Genomic DNA, 20,290 nt, shown 5'->3' on the forward strand with positions numbered 1-20,290 from the left:
ACATGATCTTATCAATTGATGCAGAAAAGGCATTTGACAAAGTCCAACACCCATTTATGATAAAAACTCTTACCAAAATAGGAATTGAAGGAAAATTCCTCAACATAATAAAGGGCATCTATGCAAAGCCAACAGCCAATATCACTCTAAATGGAGAGAACCTGAAAGCATTTCCCTTGAGAACGGGAACCAGACAAGGATGCCCTTTATCACCGCTCTTATTCAACATCGTGTTGGAAGTCTTAGCCAGGGCAATTAGGCTAGACAAAGAAATAAAAGGTATCCGGATTGGTAAGGAAGAAGTAAAGTTATCACTATTTGCAGATGACATGATTATATACACAGAAAACCCTAAGGAATCCTCCAGAAAACTACTGAAACTAATAGAAGAGTTTGGCAGAGTCTCAGGTTATAAAATAAACATACAAAAATCACTTGGATTCCTCTACATCAACAAAAAGAACACCGAAGAGGAAATAACCAGATCAATACCATTCACAGTAGCCCCCCAAGAAGATAAGATACTTAGGAATAAATCTTACCAAGGATGTAAAAGACCTATACAAAGAAAACTACAAAGCTCTACTACAAGAAATTCAAAAGGACATACTTAAGTGGAAAAACATACCTCGCTCATGGATAGGAAGACTTAACATAGTAAAAATGTCTATTCTACCAAAAGCCATCTATACATTTAATGCACTTCCGATCCAAATTCCAATGTCATATTTTAAGGGGATAGAGAAACAAATCACCAATTTCATATGGAAGGGAAAGAAGCCCCGGATAAGCAAAGCACTACTGAAAAAGAAGAAGAAAGTAGGCCTCACTTTACCTGATTTCAGAACCTATTATACAGCCACAGTAGTCAAAACAGCCTGGTACTGGTACAACAACAGGCACATAGACCAATGGAACAGAATTGAGAACCCAGACATAGATCCATCCATGTATGAGCAGCTGATATTTGACAAAGGACCAGTGTCAATTAATTGGGGAAAAGAAAGCCTTTTTAACAAATGGTGCTGGCATAACTGGATATTCATTTGCAAAAAAATGAAACAGGACCCATACCTCACACCATGCACAAAAACTAACTCCAAGTGGATCAAAGACCTAAACATAAAGACTAAAACGATAAAGATCATGGAAGAAAAAATTGGGACAACCCTAGGAGCCCTAATACAAGGCATAAACAGAATACAAAACATTACGAAAAATGACGAAGAGAAACCAGGTAACTGGGAGCTCCTAAAAATCAAACACCTATGCTCATCTAAAGACTTCACCAAAAGAGTAAAAAGACCACCTACAGACTGGGAAAGAATTTTCAGCTATAACATCTCCGACCAGCGCCTGATCTCTAAAATCTACATGATTCTGTCAAAACTCAACCACAAAAAGACAAACAACCCAATCAAAAAGTGGGCAAAGGATATGAACACACATTTCACTAAAGAAGATATTCAGGCAGCCAACAGATACATGAGAAAATGCTCCCGATCATTAGCCATTAGAGAAATGCAAATTAAAACTACGATGAGATTTCATCTCACACCAGCAAGGCTGGCATTAATCCAAAAAACACAAAATAATAAATGTTGGAGAGGCTGCGGAGAGATTGGAACTCTTATACACTGCTGGTGGGAATGTAAAATGGTACAACCACTTTGGAAATCTATCTGGCGTTATCTTAAACAGTTAGAAATAGAACTACCATACAACCCAGAAATCCCACTCCTGGGAATATACCCTAGAGATACAAGAGCCTTCATACAAACAGATATATGCACACCCATGTTTATTGCAGCTCTGTTTACAATAGCAAAAAGTTGGAAGCAACCAAGGTGTCCATCAACGGATGAATGGGTAAATAAATTGTGGTATATTCACACAATGGAATACTACGCATCGATAAAGAACAGTGACGAATCTCTGAAACATTTCACAACATGGAGGAACCTGGAAGGCATTATGCTGAGCGAAATTAGTCAGAGGCAAAAGGACAAATATTGTATAAGACCACTATTATAAGATCTTGAGTAATAGTAAACCTGAGAAGAACACATACTTTTGTGGTTACGAGGAGGGGAGGGAGGGAGGGTGGGAGAGGGTTTTTTATTGATTAATCAGTAGATAAGAAATGCTTTAGGTGAAGGGAAAGACAACACTCAATACATGGAAGGCCAGCCCAATTGGACTGGACCAAAAGCAAAGAAGTTTCTGGGATAAAATGAATGCTTCAAAGGTCAGCGGAGCAAGGGCGGGGGTCTGGGGAACATGGTTGGCGGGGACTTCTAAGTCAATTGGCAAAATAATTCTATTATGAAATCATTCTGCATCCCACTTTGAAATGTGGCGTCTGGGGTCTTAAATGCTAACAAGCGGCCATCTAAGATGCATCAATTGGTCTCAACCCACCTGGAGCAAAGGAAAATGAAGAACACCAAGGCCACACGACAACTAAGAGCCCAAGAGACAGAAAGGGCCACATGAACCAGAGACCTACATCATCCTGAGACCAGAAGAACTAGTTGGTGCCCGGCCACAATCGATGACTGCCCTGACAGGGAGCACAGCAGAGGACCCCTGAGGGACCAGGAGATCAGTGGGATACAGACCCCAAATTCTCATGAAAAGACCAAACTTAATGGTCTGACTGAGACTAGAGGAATCCCGGCGGCCATGGTCCCCAGAACTTCTGTTGGCACAGGACAGGAACCATTCCCGAAGACAACTCATCAGACATGAAAGGGACTGGTCAGTGGGGGGGAGAGAGACGATGATGAAGAGTGAGCTAATTATATCAGGTGGACACTTGAGATTGTGTTGGCAACTCTTGTCTGGAGAGGGGATGGGAGGATAGAGAGAGAGAGAAGCCGGCAAAATTGTCACGAAAGGAGAGACTGAAAGGGCTGACTCAAGAGGGGGAGAGCAAGTGGGAGTAGGGAGTGAGATGTATGTAAACTTACATGTGACAGACTGATTGGATTTGTAAATGTTCACTTGAAGCTTAATAAAAGTTAATAATAAAAAAAATCAAGCTCAAAACAAAGTACACAGTCAAATTCCTTTTTGTAAAACAAACAAACAAAAATCCACAGGGAGTCCCATCATGCATTCATTTACCTTACACAAATTCAGCTGCACATGCTCTGCTCAGAAAACAAACCCAGAGCCCTACTGCAGAGCTGGGACTTAAATCTAGGCAGGTTGCTTCTAGAGTCATGTCATCCAATATAGTAGCTGATAGCCACATGTTTAACTGTTTAAATTAATTAAATGAAATGAAAAATTCAGTGCCTCAGTAGCACTACCGATAATCAGTGCTTGACAGCCATGTATGGCTACTGGATTGGCCAGCGCAGATACAGTGCACTGCCATCGCTGTAGGAGTCCTATTGGGCAGTGCGGTCTATTAGACACTCTGAGCTTCTACACCATCATCTGAAAAGCCAGCGCTGCCTGGGCAGGGAGGGGACTCCCTGCAGCATTCACGGAGGGTGGGTGATCCCAGGATCTTACTGAGTGCCTGTATCTGATTAGATCTGGGTGGATTCTGAGTCATGGGATCACACCAGTGTCCCTGCCCCGCCTCCCATCTACACCCACTTGAGTCCCCTCTGCAATTTCCCTGTCATGGGGTCATCCAGCCCCTCCTGCCAGAAGTAGTACTGGCCACTCCTGACCACAGGACAACCAGAGGGGCCTCCATCCTTCCATTACTTCACCAGGCACCAATCCCATATCTCAGGAAATCATAAGAACAGGCCTCACTATGAGTTGCCAACATTTGACCATTTGTTCCCACCAGTCAGGGTCCTTGGCTGTCCCCATTCTCCTGTAAGCTGGCGGGGGGAAAGAGTCTTCCACCCTCTCTCCTCCTTTTCCTTTAATGCATACGCCTCACACTGAGGCTTGGCTTTTGTCCACCTCCGTCCAGCTGGCCCACCCAGCTCCCCTGGCTCCACACACTCACAGGGTCCTCAAGCTGTCCAGACCCCGAAACATGCCACTCCGGATGGACTCCAGCTGGTTGGCGGTCAGGTGCAGCTCACTCACAGAGGCAGCACCCTCGAAGGCCCCGTCTTCAATTTCTGACAACTTGTTGTTGCTCAGGTTGCTGGGGAAAGGAATGGGGGAGGATTATGGATGCCTGCACCCAGGAGCTCAGGGTTCTCCCTTCTTGCACCCCTGCCCCCATGCACCCAGGGGCCAGCGTCCTGACTGCACCTGCCCTTCATTGAGGACTCACATTTTCTTCAGATGTGTAAGTTTTTTAAATATCCCAGTGGCCTCCAGGATGGAAATTTCATTGTTGTTCAAACGTCTGCAAGAGGCAATGAAGAGAACTGACGCATCCGTGCTGTTGCTGTTGTGTGCTGTCAAGCCCATTCCGACTCATAGGGAACAGATAGGATAGAGCAGAACCGCCCCATAGCATTTCCTAGGCTGTAGTCTTCACTGGAGCAGATCACCAGGCCTTTTCTCCAGTGCAGCGGCTGGTGGGGTCAAACTGCTGACCGAAAGGTCAGCAGCCGAGCACCTAACCACTGCACTAGCAGGGCTCCTTTATACATCCATAAGAGACAGATATTAAAGCAACTTCTGAAATGAAAACATTTGGATGGGACTCCCAGAAGAATTTATCTGGCATGCCAGATTGATACTATTCCAAAGGAAGGTTAGGCCTAGTGCTAGGGGGTAGATGGGAGTATTTTGGCATTAAAACTGTCATGAAAATTCACATACATAAAAGAACAGATGTGTACAGGTATTCATACGTGTATAATAGCTGAAGGGATGGCTTAAGCCCAAACTTGAGCTAATGGAATCAAGTCCCATCAAAAGAAGGCAAAAGCATCCTTGAGAAAGCCCCCCCAACCCCCCACCCCGTTCAGGCTGGTGACTGGCTCTGGGTGCTGAAGTCTGCTGTGAGGGGAGTGTACGGCTGGGAGTCAGAAGCAGGGGCCGCAAGAGGGGAGAGGCCCTGCTTCCTGCCAAGCCCAGCCATAACTGGGAAGGGGTCTTGGGCAGGACCAGAGAAAAACCGGGAGTGGGCCCAGCACAGTTAGGTAGATGGAGGCCCTCACAACTCAGCTGTGGACTGCGGGATGCGCTCAGGGATCTTCGTGAGCTTCAGGCTGGCACACTCCACCACACTGGCCTCGCAGCGGCACTTGTGGGGGCAGACCACGTCGCTGTTACACTCGCTGTTCAGCTGGTAGTCCTCAGTGCCTGCAGGGAGGGGCAAGGCTCAGGGTCTGAGGGCTGGAGCAGGCTCCAAGCTGGAGGGCTGACCTAGGGCTTCCATGCCCCCTCAGCCTGCAGACCAACCCCTAGCCACCCACCACCCCTACCCACCTCCCAGGCTGGCCTTGGCTCCCTCACTCTCCTACCTGGAATGAAGTACTGCTCCTTAGCTGGGGAGAGAAGTAGAAACACCATGATGGTGGCACCATTCAGGACTTGTGAGAACAGACCAGGCACCAGCCCCACTGCCCAGTGAAAGGGGCCCCAAGGATGAGGCAGAGGCCCCAGATCAGGCCCCAAAGCCCATCCACTCAGTCTCTGTGTGGAGAAGGCCTTGCTACCAAACACAGATATTTTTGCCCAGGCCACTTCCGAGGCCATATCCAATTATATCTCTCTCAAGGAGCACCAAAAACCCTCCCAACTCTACTTGTAATAGTGCAAGATGGGAGATTGTGCTGACTTTACAGACAGGCACGAGCAGCAGTGGATAGGGTTCCAGACAAGACGTGAACTCAGAAGCTAGCCAGACTGTCCTCGGCCAGGTGCCAAGCTGATTGCAGTTGCTGGGGCCATTCCTGCTGTCCCGAAGCTGGGGGACAACTCCTATCTCACTGTTGAGGGCTCCCAGGCCTCCCATGTGTCTTAAAAGGCTTGAAAGCAATGGCATAAGAGAGCTCTGGCCTGGGAATAGAGGGTGCTGGGCCATTGTCTGAATCCTAGCTCTGGGACCTGCAGCAAGTTCCCCCTCTCCTCCAGACCTCAGTGAAATGCATGGAAGTTCTGATCAACCACCCAGGCCCAAGTCTAGAACCTGGGGCCTCTCCACCCTCCTGCGGGGACCAGATCAGCCCAGGACGCCCTTGCTGGGGCCACCCAGGAAACATCACTGGGTCCCTGAGCAGACTGAAAGCAGACAGGCAGACAGACAGACAGACAGACAGGAGAGCAGGTGAGTGGGCAGCTACCTGAGCACCGGAACTTCTTGCTCTTGATCTGCCCGATGCGCTTGTTGGCTAGGCGCCGGGGAGTGGCGCACCGGGCGCCGCTCGTCTCAATGGGGTTGGTGCGCAGGAAGTCTGCCAGCCACTTGAGGTTACAGTCACAGATGAAAGGGTTCTGGGCTAGATGCCTGTCCAAAGGGGGCAGACGGAGGGTCAGAGCCAGGGGCCACAAACTCTTGCTGACCTCCACCTGGACAGGGCTTTGCTGATCCCTGATCCTTTTATAGGCCTTCTCTTTGCACAAGGGGAACTCAGAAAATGTTAGTGTGTAGTTACTTATTCTCTTGCTAGGCTTCTTCCTGTGTTTCCAGCAGGCTGAGTGTGGTAGTGCGGGAGGGGGACAGGGGACACCAGCCAAAGAAACCGGTTTGTTATGAGCAGCCACGCGGTGGCTTTCCCACGTGTGGGCCCTGACGGCCCAGCAGGGCTTGGACCAGCCACACTGTGCCTGCCCCGCACTTGGCTTTCCCACCTGAGACCCGCAGAAGGGCATCCCTGCTGCCCTTGTTCTGGCTACCATTCCAGGGCCACCATTTCTGCTCACAGACCTGAGAGCCAACGCTCACGCTTGGAAGTGCAGAGACAGAGCAGGGGGCCAGTTCAGAGAGACTCACCAAGCCACAGTCACTTTTGCTTCCTCTAAGCACCATCAGCTCAGGCATCTGACTTTTTGGCCTCAGCCCAGCCCTCTGCCAGGGGCTGCCCAGCTCTCTGAGCAGAGGAATGAACCCGGCCCAGGGTCTGGGCCCAGGTCAGCCCAGATCTCTACTGCTTTCTCTCCTGTCCATCGCCTCCAAGGCTCTACCTTCCAGAATCTTGTTGAAATACCTGGATGCAGCTCTGCTTGGTCCAGCCATCCCTGCCTCTCCACTTTACAGCTTTCCTCCCCCTTTCCTGCTCGAGTCCTGACTCCTCTCAGCTGTACCAGGTGGACCAGGCTCCCCTCACTGCTTCTGAATCCAGTTTAGCATTTGTTTCCCATTTTAAACTGTCATTTTGCATACAGAGATGTGTTGGTTGACTCCCCAAGGCAGAGTTTTTAGATAATTTAAAACACCAGGATTTACAGACTGCTTAGGAACCCTCCCCCATTGCCCCATCCACACCTGTTTGTGCCTTAGTGTCCCAGCCTATGTCCAAATTAATTGCTTCCCTTTGTCCCGATCTTGGTAGAAAACTCTGCTGAAAATCAATTCAGGTATGCTGTTCAGGCATGCACCAAAACGTGTGAACAGGGTATCTGTGTCAACAACATATATAATTTGAACCCCTTACAGAGGCAAGTGGCTTCTGTATAAACTTAAGAATTTCATGCAAATTATAATTTTTAACAATTGCAAAGGGCAGGGAGCTGGGGAGGGAAAATGATCAGGTGGAAGAAAAAAATGTGGGGAAAAAGAATTATGTTAAAGTTACACTGAGAAGTGTGTTGTTATGTGGCCATGTAGCTATCTCCATATACATTTCTGACAGTGGGAGGGAAGGGAAGGGGAGGCTGAGTCCCAATGTCTTTCTTGGAATACTTGTTGAGGAGCAGATGTTCAACATCATTAGTCATTAGGGAAATGCAAATTAAAACCACAATGAGACACTACTTCACACACACTAGAATGTCTATTATCCAAAAAACAGCCATTACCAAGTGTTGATGAGGATATGGAGGAACTGGAACCTTTATAGGCTGCTGGTAGGAATATAAAGTCGTGCAGCCACTTTGGAAAACAGTGGCAGTTTCTTAAAAAGTTAAACATAAATTTTCCATATGATCCAGTAATTCCAAGAGAAATGGAAATATATGTCCACCAAAGATGTGTATGCTGATGTTTATAGCAACATTATTCATAGTAGCCCTAAAGTGGAAACCATCCCAATATCCATCAACTGGATTGTGTAAACAAAACGTAGTATAACCATACGATGGAATATCACTTGGCAATAAAAAGAAACAAAGCACTGATATATGCTACAACATAGGTGAACCTTAAAAACACATTAGGTGAAATAAGTTGGCCACAAAAGACAACATATTATATAATTCCATTTTTAAGAAATGTCCAGAAAAGGGCAATCTATTGAGACAGAAAGTAGATTAGTGGTTGCCTGGGGCTGGGGCTGAGAATGAGGACTGATTGTAAATGGGCACAAGAGATTTTTGGAGGGTGAGGAAAATGTTCTAAATTAGATCGTGGTGATAGTTGCACACCTCTGTAATTTTATTAAAAATCATTTAATCATGCACTTAGAACAGGTGAATTTTATGGTATATAAGTTATACCTAATAAAGCTGTTAAAAATTTTTTTTTTAATCTTTTAGGGCAAGTAAAACTGCAGCAAACTCAATTCTATAACACAAGGCATTCAGCCACCGATCTTATAGCTACAGATGAATCAAGAAAGATTCGGGTGAATTTAAATCTGCTCGGGTCTAACAAAACAAAACTCCGTCAAGGAGTTCAACCACGGAGGGGTAATGAGAATATTTGATTGCACCTTGGACCTGATTTCTTTTATTCTTGTTCCAAATTTTATTTTGGTTGTTGATATATAATAAACCCAAACCAAACCCATTGCCATCAACTCAATTCCAATTCATAGCAACCCTATAGGACAGAGTAGAACTGCTCCATTGGGTTTCCAAGGAGCGGCGGATGATTTCAAACTGCAAACCTTTGGGTTAGTAGCCGAGCTTTTAACCACTGTACTACCAAGGCTTCTGATACATAGCAACTGTTCGTTAAAGTTCAATTTTGCTTTGCAATGTTAATAATGAGGTTTATTCTCACAGAAAAGCACAACCGAAGGCGCAGCTAACTAATTTCTCAGTTATGGTGAAGAGGTGCCTGAGATTAATTCCTGCTTCACTAGCTGCTCTGTGACCTTGGGTGAATTCCTTAACTTCCTTCTGCCTAAGTTTCCTTGTAAGTAAAATCGGGGATGACAGAACCTACCTCCACAGGGTTAGTATAAGTTTTAAGTAAGATAATGCATACAAAAAACCGTGGCCTGGCATTCCATAAGTACCCAATAAAACCCAAACCAAATTCGTTGCCATCCGGTTGATTCCAACTCATAGTGACCCTACAGGAAAGAACAGCACTGCCTCACGGGGTTCCCAAGACTGTAATCTCTAGGTAAGTGGACTGCCATACCTTCCTCCCGTGGAGCGGCTGGCGGATTCAAACTGCCGGCCTTTCAGTTAGCAGCCGAGCGTTTTACCACTGTACCACCAGGACTCCTTAAGTGTTCAATGAACAGGGGTTATTAGTATTGTGGAGACCCTGGGTGGTGGAAATGGTTAATATGCTCAGTTACTAACTGTAAGGTAGGTGGTTCAAGTCCACTCAGAGGTGCCTCAGAAGAAAGGCCAGGGGATTTACTTCTGAAAAATCAGCCACCAAAAACCCTGCGGAACACAGTTCTACTCTGACACACGCAGGTCCCCATGAGTCGGCACTGCCTGGTTTTGGTCCACTGTCACTGCTGGTTTCAGCATCACTGCCACCACCGCCTCGCCTGTGCGAAGCCCTTCTGTCCTAACGTTCCGCTTCCGCTTTGCTGCCGCAGCTTATCCCTGTGGTGGCAGTGGCCAGATCTCAGACACGACGTCTAGGAGGACATGAGCACTCTTGGAAATCAGCCGGGAAAATCGACACAGACAAAGGCCAGCACCTCACTATGCATTTGCCTTACTCTATCTCCTTCTACGTGGACAGAAAAACTCTTCACGATGAGTTCTCTCAACCCCATTCCCCATCCCCGAGGCTCTCCTGGGCATGGGTCTTTGGCCTTTAGATCTCCTTGGCATGTTTCTCACTGTGTTTTTCTCGGACATTCTGCCAGCTGCTTAAAATAATCTACCTTGAGATGCCTCCATGGTAACCTCTAATTGCATGTACTTAGGAAGATTTCCCCATAGTGCTCCATCTTCCTCTCCTGGCTATAAGTAAATTAATTAGCAGGAGTGGGGCTGCGGGCGGGTGCGTGGGTTTTAATGAGTTTGTCTTTGTGGCCGGCTTCCCTGCGGTGACCCCAGGGAACAGGAGGGATGCCTTTATCCCTACCTGTTTCGCACCTATCGCAGCACCCCACGCAGCTATTATCTGCAGATACAGTGGCAAGAACGACAACGACAACAAGGGCCACGATAATGTTAACAACAAATGCTCATTATTTATGCATCACAGAACCCATAGGTGAGCACATCAAGGCAAACTGCAGGCCCAGAACTAAACCTGTGGTACCGAGGCGACCACTTACGTGCCTAAGTTTAACCAAACAGTAGATGAGAAGTTTCGCATTATGGAAGTAGTGCAGCTATGCGATAAGTAGTCTTTTTCTGAGCATAACCACACATCACTACCAAATGAAGAGGGAACGTTAGAATTCAAATATCACCATTTTGGGATCCCTACACTACAGAACAAATGATGAAGTGTCTTCACCAAATAAATTCCAAGGCAAAAAGGAGATGGAGAGGAAGCCTGTAGAGTAAAAGAGATTTAAGGGGTACACCAACCGATATCAACCAATTGTATTGCGTTGGCCTTAATTAAATCCTGATTCCGACAAATGACAAAAAAATGATTTAACGTGTATGAGACAATTGGAAATTCAAGCACTCACTAGGTATTTGATCTAACTAGATACTTAAATGTTAAATTTTTAGATATAATAGCAGTGTTGTAGTTGTGTTCTTAAAGACTCCTTGCCTTTTATAGATATGTATGAAGTCTGTATGGATGACATAAAATAGGTGAGATTTGCTTCGAAATAGTTTGGGTGGGATGGAAGACAGGGAGATATAAATAAAACCAAATTAGCCATGAGTTGATAACTATTAAAGATGGGTGATAAATACTTGGGGATTCACTGTTCTACTTTGAATATGTTTGCATTTTTCCATGACGAAAGCTGAAAACAAATCCCACATTTATTGCGCTCTCATTTTTAATTTATCATTAACATTGTTATTATTATATTTCATCTAACTCAAGACATCATCAGTTGCAAAATGCACTGTTATTTTATATACTAGCAAGAAAGAACAAAATGCTGTCAATTACATGCTATGCCATTCATTGTAACATGCACCCCAGTTTCAGATATGTTCTTGTGGGAACAGTGTGTCTTAGAATTGGTCCGCTTTATTATTATTATTATTATTATTAACTGTAGCCAGCTTTACCAAGCACTTATGATGAGCTAAGCTCTGTACAAACACCTCCTTTAACCTCCGAACACCTATGAAGGAGACAATATCCCCATTTTACAGATGAGTAAACTGAGGCTGAGAGAAGCTAATTAATTTGTCCAGGGCCACACAGCCAATAATAGGCATAGCTGGAGTTTGAACCCAGGATTGTCCAACCTAGAGCCTGTGCTCCTTCCTCTATAGAGGCCACCCCCGGTGAGCATCACCACCCAGGGCAAGACATGCTGTCTGCACCAGGAGGCTGCTACTTCCCTCCAAGCCCACCTGCTGGGACCTTCCCTCTGTGGCACACACAGGGAGGATGGGAGGGAGGGAGAGGAGGTGGGCAGAGGGCACTCACAGGGTCTGGATGGCCCGCAGGGAGGTGAAGGTGCCCTTGGCCAGACCCTGGATCTTGTTGTCATACAGGGAGAGCAGTGACAGGTTCTGCAGGTCCTGGAAGGCATCAGGCCGGATGCAGTTGATCTTGTTGGCGTTCAGAAGCCTGTGAGGAGACCCAAAGTCAGGTGATGAGGGAAGAGGCACAGAATCAGACTCATCAATGGTCCTGGGCATCTTCCTAGACATCTGACATGCCAAGGAGGAGGCTCTGGAGAGCAGACACAGGGAATCTGGCCCTCTGGATGTCCCCTCCTCATGCAGAGGGGCTGAGAGCTCCAACTGCCTTCTCTGCGCATGGGAACCATCTGATTCCACACTCTTCTCTTTCAGGGAACTGCCAGAGATGCCCCCATGTGATTCCGGAGAACACAGAACACAGTGGCAAAGCCACCTCCCAAAGGCCTTCTCGGGAGATCTTCCTCCTTCCCAGATTCCTGTGGGCCAGCTGAGATGGAGATTTTGAGTTCAATGCCTCTTGGATCCTGGGGGAGACTCCTTGCCTGAATGTTCATGGAACACAGGCCCTGGCTCAGCAACCTCTAGGCTCTGGAGGCCTTCCATCAGCTCTGACCCATCCCCTTCCCCCTGCCCCCTTTGCCCTATGGCCTCTCAAGCCTCACCAGGTCTGCTCTTCTTCCAAGCTCCCGTCTCAGTCAAGTCCCCACACTCCAAAAAGACTGAAGGGCCAGTCTGAGATGCCTAAGGAACACTGACCCACCTCCCCAGACCCCACTCAAGGACACCCAAAAACCGGTTCTTACAGAAGCTGTAGGGTGTACAGGCCTCCAAACACACCCCGGGGGAGGTCTGTGATCTTGTTCCCATAGAGGACCCTGGAGAAAGGGCAGCAGAAAGAGATTAGAGGACAGCCCACCAGGGACATGGCCCAGCTCTGCATGTTGTGCACTGCACAATAGCACCACCACCAGACACGCATATTTGTTATAATGACTTGCCAGCAGATGGCAGTAAAGTGTCTTAAGAAAGGGTCGCCTTTTTCTAATTTGCACAAAGGTACCTTATGGACTTGGGGGCGGGGGCCATGACTCCCATTACTGCCTTAGCAGCCCCTGCTCCTGGCCCTTACATGGGACCCCACAGAAGCCTGCCAAGGGGCCCTTCTGGGGAACCTCATCGGAAATTGAGCTGGTCCTGGATCCAAAAGGAGTCTGTTTAAAGAGGAGGAAATTCCATGGACAGGAATGATTAACACATTTTCAGAGAATTATAGGAAAAATGAGAATGGCAGTCTGCATGAGCAGTGTGCGCACTGGCATGGCAAGCAGGCTTACCTGCACAGAGACGACGTCGGGCAAAAACAGACCAAAGTGCTAAATGTGGTTAGGTCTGAGGGTGGGATTGCAAGGGATTTTGGTTTTTTTTGTTGTTGTTCTTTAATATTTTCAAAGTTTTCTACATTGAGCGTGAATTACATGTATACTCAGAATGACAAAGCAAAAGTTTCAAAAAGATATGCAAGGGGGCATGGGTTTTCCTGTCTCCAGGAAGACAGTGAGAGCACCAAGGGGTTTGGAGGTGTGTGTTCTAGTCCGAATACCATAATCAGCCCCCACCAGCCACCCCTTATAAACCCTCAATCTGAGTAAAAGCAGTGCGTGCTGTATCTTCAAATACGACTTCAAGGTCATTGCTGGGGGAGGGCACAGCAGGAGCTGAGGCCTGAAGTGGGGTCCAGGTCAGCACGTGCGTGGAGCTGAGAAGGTCAGTGTGGCTTGAGTGGAGGAAGCAAAAGGGACAGTAGATTGGATTTACCCACCAGCACCAGGAAGCCTTTGAGATGTGACCAGACACATTCTCAAGCTGCCGTGTGGAGAATAGAGTAGAGAGGGCAGGAGGTGAAGCAGAGAGACAGGGTCAAGGCAAGCCAAGGGTGGATGCTGCTGATGGGATCTATTGTATGACCTCAGCACACAAGTTCCTAAACGGTGGGGGGTGGCCATGAGCACGTACCCACGAGCAACAGAAACCCACTAGATGGGTTATTGTCACCTGTTCCATTTCTCAGAGGAAGAGCCCTACATTTTGGCACCTGCCTCCATGAGCTGATCTCAGCCAGCTATAGTAACCCATCACCAGGCCATCAGGTACAGCTGTGTAGACTGTGTACTGCACAACCAAGGGTGCCATTAGAAGTGGAATATCTCCTGGACATGTGCAATGCATTAGCCTCACCCACTACCTGGGACCCTACTCCAAGACAGGAGGGAGTGCATTGAGCTGTCAGCCTCCTGCACTCCCCAAGAGGAAGTTCCAGTCTGCTCCACTTTGCAGGACCCCCTTATGTCCAGTGCTGGTGAGGGGCAGGTGAAAACACTCATTCCTAAGAGTCACAAGCGGCCCCTACCATAGGGAGCTTGCCTGGCCATGAGTGTGCCTTCTGTACAAAGTGCATTCCCATGACTCAGAGTCCTCAGGGAGCAAGGGGCTTGGTGCACCTGGGGGTGTGAGCACGGGTTCTTGGAAAAACAGAGATGACAGAACACCTCCAAGATGGATTTTTAATGCTGCACTATGTTTTGTTGAGTGACAGATCCCAGTGGATCCTTGAGGGAAAAAAAATACTGGATGGAGGTAGAGGAAAACTCTTCGAATCACCCACCACATCTTGAGTTCAGGGCACGTTTGTGATAAAAGGTGGCAAGGTGTACAGATGTCACTGTCGGAGCTGTTGGTCAATCACCCTTGTGGACAACCCCAGGGAAGGCTCAGGGGGTGAAATGGTGGGTCTGTGGGGAGGACGGGTCAGTATGAAAGCTGGACCTGGGTCAGGTGACCGCCACGAAGAATGCTGGGAAGACCTGACAATAGTCGAAGAAGCATCAGAGATGCCAAAGGCAAAGAGCCCACCTAGGTTTTCCAGACACTCAGCCCTTGATTCTCTTCTCCTCCACCAGCCAGGGAGGGACCCCAATGAGAGAAGGGGAGCTGGCACAGCTCCCTAGACTATGCAGCCAGATCAGGCCACTGAGGCTAGTGGACAGGGTGGGGATGGGGGGCGCAGCTGTGCAGAGACACGGTCCAGACTGACCCTGCTCCCATCCAGCACCCACCAGAGAAGCCCTTGCCTCTCAGTCTCCTTGGGGGCCACCCAAGATCCTGGGTGCTGCTACTCACAGTGAGTTTAGGGAGCGGAGGCCCTGGAAGGCGTCAGGCGCTATCTCCGCGATCTGGTTGTTGCTGAGGTCTCTGCAAAGTGAGCAGGAGAGGGTAGCTGAACCCTTTGACAACCACCAGGTCCTGCTTGGTTGGTCCCCTCTACCTCCTAGGCACCATGCAAGACAAGGACTTTTTTGAAGTGAGAAAAGGGAGGGCCAACTCCCCAATCCACTCAAAAACCCACTGGCCAGTGTTCCTGAGTATAGTCATGGGGAGCTGACGATCAGATCTGCTCACGGGCCAGACTGTGGCTTGGCATCTCACTTTGGCCACATGACAAGCCTGTGGGGGTCACTACATCATCCCTCCTTCACTGAGGGCAACCTGGGGGGCAAGGCGGCCAGTGGCTCTTCCAGGGCCACTCTGGTGTTGGAGGCAGAGTTGGGCCTGTCTAAACTCCGGGTCCAGGCTCTTTCTCCAGCCAGTCCATCTCCCAGGGGGCAGCGGGCCCACTCACATCCTCCGCAGCTTTCGGTACGGAGAAAAGGCACCCGGGGGGATGGACTTGATCCCATTGAGCTCCAGGCGTCTAGGAGACAGAACACAGAGGAAGCGAGAAAGTCAGGGTCACCCCAGCCCTGCTGTTCCCGGCTGGGCTCAGCGAACACTTTGCCCCTCGGCCCCAGCTCCCATCTCCCTCCTGGGGGTCAAAGTCTGGAGCAGTTGGGGTAGCACAAGGTAGAGAAAAGGAGAGCCTTGGTTTGAGCTCTTTTTTTTTTTTTTTTTATCCTAGGCTTCGGTGGCTGGGAAGGGCCGTGAAGGATGCTAACACTCGGAACTGATGCTGGCAGGCTCACTCAGAGTCCACCAGGGCTGGACAGACAGATCACAGAAGGATCCTGCCTCCCCCACCCTCTGAACGTTCTCACCCGTGGGCAAACTGTGTCCCCGTTTACCACTGAGAGGTCTGGAAACAAGCCCTGGGCGGTACCTGGCCAGGCCAGAGGGGCCCATGTCCCCACACCTGCCCTGCCCCTGCCCGCCCTGCCCTGCTCTCACATCTCCGTCATGGTCTCGGGCAGGTTGGCGGGGATGGCGGTGAGGCCTTTGCCGCGACAGTCCACAATGCCGTTGCTGCAGGTGCACATGGCCGGGCAGGAGCCGGAGGAGAGGGTGCAGGAGGGCACACGCCCCGCCTCTCCCTGGCCTGCGGAAACAGCGGGATAAGGCTCCAACTACCCCGTGTCAGCACCCCCACCCCCAAATACAGACTCACAGGTGGGGGCAGGGCCCCAGAGGCAGTTTCCAGAGATGAGGATGAACCAGGGGAGACCTGGGAATGCACAAAACAAGAGGCTCCAGGCTACCATGCAACTCTGTGGGCGCCTGGCCTATCCAAACCAAAACCCATTGCCATCGAGTTGAATCACCATAGGGTTTCCAAGACTGCCATATCTTTCTCCTGTGGAGCGCTTGGTGGGTTTGAGCCACTGACCTTTCTTAACCACTCTGCTTAACCACTTTGCCAGCAAGGCTCCTTGTCTGGCACATAGCAGGTGCTTGTTAGCTGCTTGCTAAGCTTGAGTCTAAACCTAAGGTGTGCTGCGTGGGAATGTGATTCATATGCTCAGAAATTCTGGCCTCGAATCTCAAGGCTCCAGGTTCGAGTTCAAGTCACTTCGATGTCCTCATCAGTCATAACGAGCATGAGAATGACTATGTTTGTCAAGCGCCTACTCCGTGCCGTGGTGGCACAGTGGTTAAGCACTTGGCTGCTAACCAAAAGGTCAGCGGTTCAAGCCCACCAGCTGCTCTGTGGGAGAAAGATGTAGCACTATGCTTCCATAAACACTTACAACCTTGGCAATCCTGTGGGGCAGCTCTACTCTGCCCTATAAGGTCGCTATGAGTTGGGAACAACTGCACGGCAACAGGTTTGAGTTTTTGTTACTCTGTGCCATGCTCTGAGATAAGCGTGGTACCTGCGGTATCGCTTTTAAATCCTACTGCACAACCCTGTGGGAAACATACTATTACTGTTGCCATTTTACAGGTGAGAAAACTGAGATCTCAAAATTAATTAACTTGTATAAATTCGCATAGCTAATAGATGATAAAGCCAAGATCAAGCCCAGTGTCTGATATAAAAGCCCATGCTTTTTAACAATTGAGGTACAAATTATAAAGTGCATAAATCTTCAGTGCATAACTCATTGGCTTTTTACATATGGATGCCCCTGTGGAACCAACACTCACTTATGAACCATTTTCATCACCCAAGAAGACTCTCTCATACTCCTTCCCCAAGGTAACTCTGAAATCTATAGCCAAAGATCTGTTTTGCTTGTTTCTGAACTTCACATAAATAAAATCATAGACTAGGCACTCTTATATCTGGCTTATTTCACTCAGTTCAAAGTATTTGGAAAATTCACCCATGTTGTCGCATGTATCAGTAGTTTCTTCTTTTTTTATTGCTGAGCAGTTATTCTATTGTATGAATATACCACAAGTAGTTAATCCATAATCCATTTGAGTTGTTTCCAACTTTGGGTTATTCTGAAAAAAAGCTGCCTTGAATATCTTTGGGTGTGGTTTTTGAAGAACATATATGTATATGCCTGACATTGGGATTTCAGGGCTATAGACCCATTGTCTTCGAGTAGATTCCAGCTCATAGCAACCTATAGGGCAGAGTGGAACTGCCCCATAGGGCTCCCAAAGCTGTAATCTCTACAGAAGCAGACTGTCACATTTTTCTCCCATGGAGCAGCTGGTGGGTTTGAACCACTGACCTTTTGGTTAGCAGCTGAGTGCTTAATCATTGTGCCACCAGGGCTTCTTTGCAGGGCCATTGAGCAGATATATGTTTAGCTTTAATGGACCCTGCTCAACAGTTTTGCAAAGTGGCGCAGCCCATTTACACTCCCACCAGCATTTTAGCCTCTGATCCTTTTCCGTTCTTTGGCTACCCTATAGGGCAGGAGCCAAGATCAAAAACAAAGCTATGAGAATTGTGAAATGCCTTTCTCAGGGAAGGGGTTGCCAGGGTGAGGGAACCAGCATTGAACAGTATCCAGGGGAGGAAAAGGCTGAATATAGAAACCAAGGTAGTCAAATCAAAGAAAAAGTTTGCATTTCAAAATAAAAATTATCCAAGTGAATTATTTACTCATATTCCCAACCCTGTGGCAGCCTGAGCTCTGGCTCTCCTCCTGCACATGAGTTCACATCCGTGTGTGCGCATGCAGACAGACACAGTCATGTTCATGTACCCATATAGTATGGAAGGTGCCCTGGCTCTCCCCTCTCTCTCTCTCACACACACACACATTCATGTGGTATGGAGGAGGCCTGGCTCTACACACAAACATACATACAGGTATGCACATACATGTACACACACATCAATGTGGCGCGGGGAGTAAGATGCCTTGGCTTCCCTCTCTCTCTCTTACACACAAACATACATACATATAGGTACATATATATATACAGACATCAATGTGGGGTTGAGGGTAAGACACCTTGGCTCTCCTCTCTCTCTTTTTCTCTCTTGCACACACATACACACACATCAATGTAGTGAGGAGGGTAAGATGCCTTGGTTCTCTTCTCTCTCACACAGACACAGACATACATATACACATACATGTATACACACACCAATGTGAGGTGGAAGGTAAGTCATCTTGGTTCTCCTCTCTCTCTCTCTCTCTCTCTCTCAAACACGCACACACACACACGTATACACATACCAATGTTGGATGGAAGGTAAGACGCCTTGGTTCTCATCTCTCTCTTGCTCTCTCTCACACACACAGGTACACACACATACATACACACATACATGTACACACACATCAATGTGGTGAGGAGGGTAAGACACACTGGTTCTCTCTCTCTCACACACACACACACACACACACACACATCGATGTAGGGCGGAAGGTAAGATACCTTGGCTCTCCTCTCTCTCTCACACACACACACATACACACACATATCAATGTGGGGTGCAAGGCTCTCCTCTCATACCCACCCCACACTCTGACAGGATAAGGTAATCATTCTCACACCCCTTGTCTCATGGCTCAGGTTTCTCAAGGCCACAACACTGTCAATTCCGCCAGTGAGCCTGGGGTCCGTCAGAGTTGTCTGGTGGGCCATGCTGGACCCCAGGTTTAAGAAGACTCTGCCTTCACTTTGGTCAAACTCCTTTCCCTCTCCACCTTCCCCCTCCCCCACTCCTCATCGTTAGAATAAAAGGCTGGTGCTGGATCCATGGTTTTCAAATGGCCACAGCGCCTGACCCTACGAGATGCTCGGTGAACACCTGCCCGATAATCATCATTTGAGTGTTAATACACAGGCACTGTTCCAAGCTCCTCACAAATGAAACCGGGTAATTTTCACTCTAACTCTGAAGGGGATGCATTACAACTAACCCCATTTTGCAGCTGAGGAAACTGAGGCCTAGAGATATAAAAGACACCTCCAAGGTCATATATCTTGTAAGGAGCAGAGACAGGAAGTGAACCTGGCTCCAGACCTTGCCCCATTAACCAAACACTACGCTGACTCTTGGATGAGGACTGTGCCTTTGGAGCCTCAGAGCTGGCTGGGGTGGTGAGGGGGCAACCAAGAAGGTGGGGCAGAGGGGGTCCCTCTCCTGCTTCATACAAAGCAACTCTGCTGTCCTCTGTTTAATATATTGCACACGGAGTATGGAGGGAGACATGACGTTTCCTTGACAGAAAGGGTTTCATGATGGAAAAAAAGATGTTGAAAGCCACAAGGCCTCATGGTCCATGAACGCTGATTCTGACATCACAGGTTCTGGGTTCCATGAAGATGCTCTCACAAGCTCACTAGCTCAAGGCCTATCTCTGTTGGCCGGGGTGCCTCCTGAACCTCTTGTTTCCAGCAGCCCTGAGCTCTGCGGGGCTCAATCTCAGGATATCTGTCAGGAGTGTGGAGGTGACAGCCACACCCAGAGCCTCACACTGAGGGAAGGAGACCAAGCCCAGTAGACGCTGTTCCTCCAGGGCTCTGTGTGGCTGACAGGCTTGGAGTCTATGGTGTGGGAGCAATGATCAGCCCCTAAGGACTCTGACATGAATCTGAGAATCGTTCATTCATTCAACAAACATTTCTTGAGGATCTATTATGTGCCGAGCACGTGCAAAGTACTGGGGATATGGCCAGAAAACACGATGCTCATGCTCCGTGTCCTCGTGGAGCTCACAGTCTGCAGGGGAGAAGGATACTCCCAGGCGGCCACTACAAGAGTCCCTTCATGGCCACTGTGTTAAGTAGCTGT

General features: G+C 48.3%; 1 protein-coding gene across 2 annotated transcripts in view; it reads right to left on the bottom strand.

Moving 5' to 3' along the window:
* The window catches only part of SLIT1 (slit guidance ligand 1), a 207,747-nt gene that overhangs the window by 44,204 nt on the left and 143,253 nt on the right, over positions 1-20,290 (bottom strand). For both annotated transcript variants that reach the window (XM_049855841.1, XM_049855840.1), the window contains 10 exons: positions 16,027-16,174; positions 15,485-15,556; positions 14,986-15,057; positions 12,612-12,683; positions 11,810-11,953; positions 6,222-6,385; positions 5,400-5,423; positions 5,094-5,238; positions 4,256-4,330; positions 3,980-4,123 (listed from right to left, as the gene is read on the bottom strand). In XM_049855841.1, the coding sequence (XP_049711798.1) occupies positions 3,980-4,123; positions 4,256-4,330; positions 5,094-5,238; positions 5,400-5,423; positions 6,222-6,385; positions 11,810-11,953; positions 12,612-12,683; positions 14,986-15,057; positions 15,485-15,556; positions 16,027-16,174 (1,060 nt within the window). The remainder of the gene's footprint in view (positions 1-3,979; positions 4,124-4,255; positions 4,331-5,093; positions 5,239-5,399; positions 5,424-6,221; positions 6,386-11,809; positions 11,954-12,611; positions 12,684-14,985; positions 15,058-15,484; positions 15,557-16,026; positions 16,175-20,290) is intronic.

This window comes from Elephas maximus, chromosome 16 (genome assembly GCF_024166365.1).
Source record: "Elephas maximus indicus isolate mEleMax1 chromosome 16, mEleMax1 primary haplotype, whole genome shotgun sequence".
Lineage (NCBI taxonomy): Eukaryota > Metazoa > Chordata > Mammalia > Proboscidea > Elephantidae > Elephas > Elephas maximus.